This window comes from Cyprinodon variegatus, unplaced genomic scaffold (genome assembly GCF_000732505.1).
Source record: "Cyprinodon variegatus isolate N-32 unplaced genomic scaffold, C_variegatus-1.0 Scaffold160, whole genome shotgun sequence".
Classification (NCBI taxonomy): domain Eukaryota; kingdom Metazoa; phylum Chordata; class Actinopteri; order Cyprinodontiformes; family Cyprinodontidae; genus Cyprinodon; species Cyprinodon variegatus.
The window spans coordinates 1,248,110-1,252,307 of NW_015150613.1; the positions used below are offsets into that span (position 1 = coordinate 1,248,110).

The 4,198-nt window shown below is 45.5% G+C and overlaps 1 protein-coding gene across 2 annotated transcripts in view; it reads left to right on the top strand.

Annotated features, from left to right (window-relative positions):
* LOC107086740 (POU domain, class 2, transcription factor 2-like) overlaps positions 1–4,198 on the top strand; it is a 99,714-nt gene that overhangs the window by 78,632 nt on the left and 16,884 nt on the right. For both annotated transcript variants that reach the window (XM_015377872.1, XM_015377873.1), the window contains exons 5-10: positions 1,309–1,443; positions 1,570–1,809; positions 1,884–1,998; positions 2,308–2,399; positions 3,474–3,725; positions 3,795–3,936. In XM_015377872.1, coding sequence (XP_015233358.1) covers positions 1,309–1,443; positions 1,570–1,809; positions 1,884–1,998; positions 2,308–2,399; positions 3,474–3,725; positions 3,795–3,936 — 976 coding nt within the window. The remainder of the gene's footprint in view (positions 1–1,308; positions 1,444–1,569; positions 1,810–1,883; positions 1,999–2,307; positions 2,400–3,473; positions 3,726–3,794; positions 3,937–4,198) is intronic.

Genomic DNA, 4,198 nt, shown 5'->3' on the forward strand with positions numbered 1-4,198 from the left:
CTTACCAGTCTATTAATAAAGTTTAGAAGACAGAATCGGTTTAACATCCACCTTCTTCTTTCAGGCTGCACCAACGAAAAAACTCGACTCTGGTTTCTCCTCGTGCACAATCCCTTTCACATGTTCTCTTTTAAGCCTCTCAGAAAGTGAAAACTATTTCCTTGCCACATCCATGACCAGTAGTAGAGCAGGTGGAAAAATAGTAGAGCATAAGAATTACCTCCATGACTATATAAGAGCCTGCGGCCGCAATGCGATACGTTCTTCCAGGTCACATGAGAAATAAAACTTTATTGATTTCACAATGGAGAAATTAACTCTCTGAATTGACCCCTCCCCTTGGGAAGCAGTGGATTGCCATTGTGTGGCACCCGGGGAGCTGTGTGGGGTTAAGGGTCTTGCTCAGAGACCCAGAGTGGAGGCTGTGGGAATCAACTGGATACTTGCAACCTTCTCAGAGCACAAGTGCACTCTCTAACCACTAAGCTAACACTCCCAATGACGATGTGTCTTCTCCCAACTTACATTGGATGCATTTCAAGAAGGGAGCCCCGCTCGTAGCATTGATAGTACCAAGCGCCGTCTGTTGGCCTGAGGAATCATTTAAAATAACTCATATATGCGTCAACTCTTTAGGTCACAAAGTCTGCTGTTTGCCTTTTATTAACCCGAAAATTGCTGTTTTCCTTTTGCACTTATATTTATTATTTATTTTCGATCATTTCCCTCATGATTAGATGCATTTTGTTTATAGTTTTAATCATAAAAGACCTTGAAGAAAGAAGCACCAACAGGAAAAGAAGATGGTGATTGACAGGTGTAGATAGAGTGCAGCCTGGATGGACGGGAGGTTGCAGCAGGAGGTCAGAGGTCAGCAGCTTCAGGAACGATTGACTCATCCTGCTGCAATCTGAATCTTTCTATTCTAACTGATAATCTCAGTTGAACAGATGGTTTTCTGACTATAATGAGCCGTTTTTTAAACTAGTAACGGAAAGCAAATAAAAATATTGTGTGGTTAAATTACCACACTTACAATCGTCCCCTTATTTTTATCTTCCTTCTCAATGAGCTGGTTAGATGTTCCTACGGGTTCTGGGTGCGCTAAAGATGCAGCATCAGACATTTTGTAGACAACCTTGTGATTTTCAGCCCTTCATCCAGAGTCGGCCGTCTGCAGGATTGTGTTAAACACTCCCACCATCACTGCGAGCTTAGAAAAGCCTCGGCTGAGGTGGAGCAACAGCAAAGCATCAAAGAAAGTCTGATCTGGACTCTTTCTGAAGGGCAGTTTGTCTTTTCTTTCAGGTAAAGAGCGATGAAAGCTCAGAGATAACACACAGCCCGGCGGCCGCCCCTGCTCCCCCCTCCCAGCAGCAGCAGCAGCAGCAGGCTCAGCATCACCACACACAGCTGATGCTGGCAGGCAGTCAGCTCGCAGGGGTGAGAAAACACACCGCCTGGGTTAGAAGCAGTAAAGATGAAGCAAACGTTACCTTTATGTTTTTATTTAGGTTTTTTAAAAGATGTGAAAATTCACAAATGTTTGATTTTCTCCCCTCTCCCCAGCTCGCGGCCCTCCTCCCCGCCCAGCAGCAGCTGCTCCTCCAGCAGGCGCAGGCTCAACTCCTGGCGGCGGCCGTTCAGCAATCGAATGCCGCTCACGCCGCCGCCCACGCCGCCGCGCAGCAACAGGCCAATCAGCAGCAGCAACAACAGCAGCAGCAGCAGCCGAGCAAACAGGAGCAGCCGGTCCAGGCTCCGCCTCCACAGCTGGCCCTGTCGCAGCCCATCCAGCTCACCGCGCAGGTACTAGCCGCATTAACACCTGTCTGCTCCGTTACATCCTCTGCTGCCCCAGCTGAAACATGTTTGTGCTGCAGGACATCCAGCAGCTGCTGCAGCTCCAGCAGCTGGTTCTCATGCCGGGTCATCCCCTCCAGTCCCCGGCCCAGTTCCTCCTGTCGCAGCCTGCACAGGCCCAGCAGCCACAGCAGGGTGAGGAGACAACCCTTATCTAAGAACAGGTTCTCTGCCTTCAGCCATCAACGGTTGCTGTCCTGCATCTTTTACATGCATCCCTGGTCCAACCTGCTAGTTTCTAAAAGTTTCTAAAATCCCAGTTATTTTATCCAGATGTGTTAAAGCAGATCTAAATGTTTTAGGGCATCTTCCTTTGATGACTGAAGTTTGAGACCCCTCTTCTAAGAGGTTCCAGGATTCGGTTTATTCCGTGTTTCCAGTTTTATCTGCCTCACTGATCCGATGGGCTCTTTTGTTCTTATTTGGTTTCTCCTACTTTTCCAGGTTTGCTCTCCACAGCAAATCTGATCCAGCTACCTCAGCAGAGCGCAGGAGGACTTCTCACAAGCCCGCCTCGCATGGGACTCCAAGCACAGGTAGCAAACAGAAACCTTAATGAAACCCAGGTGGAGTTTCATCTTCTAGACTTTTGTTTTATTTTTGCACTGTGTGGGGTTTCTTTAGGACATCACCTTCAAGAAAAAAAAACATTTATTGCGAATAAACAACCTGAAATTTGATTGAGCTGATATATTGAATTGAATTCTTATGTAACAGACAAACTCGAAGTAGCTCATAACTTCATTTACAGATATGGAAAAGGCATGTGTTTGTATTCAGCTACGTATTACCATTAAAAACAATCCACAGAAACAGGAGTACACTACTGTGAGAAAAAGCATAAAGAGAGAGCAGAACATTAGAGAATGAACTAACAGATTCTGCAGAGTGGGAGAATAGAGATAGAATGAAGCAGAATGATGAAATATGGGTCTCTATGTCCTCCAGCAGTCTAAGCCTATAGCAGCATAACTATAGAGATAGCTCAGGATAACCTGAGCCACTCGAACTATAAAATTTATCAAAAAGGAAAGTTTTAAAGGAGACAGAGAGGTTGCTTGGAGTAAATAGGAAGATCGATTGAGCTAAATCCAGGACAGTCCTGAAGGAAAACCTGTTAGAGGCTGTAAAACACAAGGTTCAACTACCCTCAACAAACGTGTTAGAATGGCCCAGTCAAAGTCCAGACCAAATTTAGAATCTGAGTAAAACTTCAAAAGTGATGTTCACAGATCCGTCTAATCTGACAGTTTCAGACATTTAGCAAATAGTTTGGACTATTTTATTTCCGCCAACAGAATATATTCTAACTGTAGGGACAGTTCTGTATTTATATTTACTTTATTATTCTGCTCTACTTAGTGTTATTTTATTTTATTTACATAAAACACAATACATTCTGCACTTATAACTGAACTCAGTGTGAAAAATCTCTTGTGGACTGAATACTTCTGGTGCACGTAGACATAAATGCTAATGCTAATTAGCCAGACTGGCAAACATTCACTGTAGTTCCTGAAGTTTCTGATGGTTAAAGCTTTAAAACTCCCTACTTTTGTTCAGTAGATCAGCGTGAATCAGTCTAAATGCCTTTTATGCTAATGTTATAGAGGGAGAAGAGCAGCGACGCAGGAATCAGCAGCAGCAGCTCAGCCTCTGTAGCTTCCAGTGGAAGCAGCAGCGGCGTAACATCTGTAGGAGCATCCTCTGCATCCAGCAGCGCCATGCCCTCCTCCCTCACCTCCAGCCTGAACCCCGGCAGTCAGACAGCCCACATGAGCGAAGAACCGAGCGACCTGGAGGAGCTGGAGCAGTTCGCTCGAACCTTCAAACAGCGGCGCATTAAGCTGGGATTCACACAGGTGAGGAGGCAGACAGGAAGCACCAACACTCAGAGGTCCAGTGCGTTCATTTAACACTCTCTCTTTCAGGGCGACGTGGGCGTGGCCATGGGAAAGCTGTATGGAAATGACTTCAGCCAGACCACCATCTCTCGCTTTGAAGCTTTAAACTTGAGCTTTAAGAACATGTGCAAGCTGAAGCCGCTGCTAGAGAAGTGGCTGAGTGACGCAGGTGAGACAACAAGTTTATTCATTTATACAGCGCAGATTTAAGACAGAGATTAACGGGTCCTTAGAAGGCCTGACCGTTTGCATGGAATCAGTTAGGCAAGCCCTTATTGTTAGCAAGCATGTGGCGACAGTTGATTGAAACAACAGAAACAGACATTCAGCATAACCAGACGGTGTTAAGAACCATCTACTGTACACAGGTCAGTCTGGCTTTGAGAAAACTAGATGAAGACATAAGTGTCATGATGTTACGAAGTTCAGAC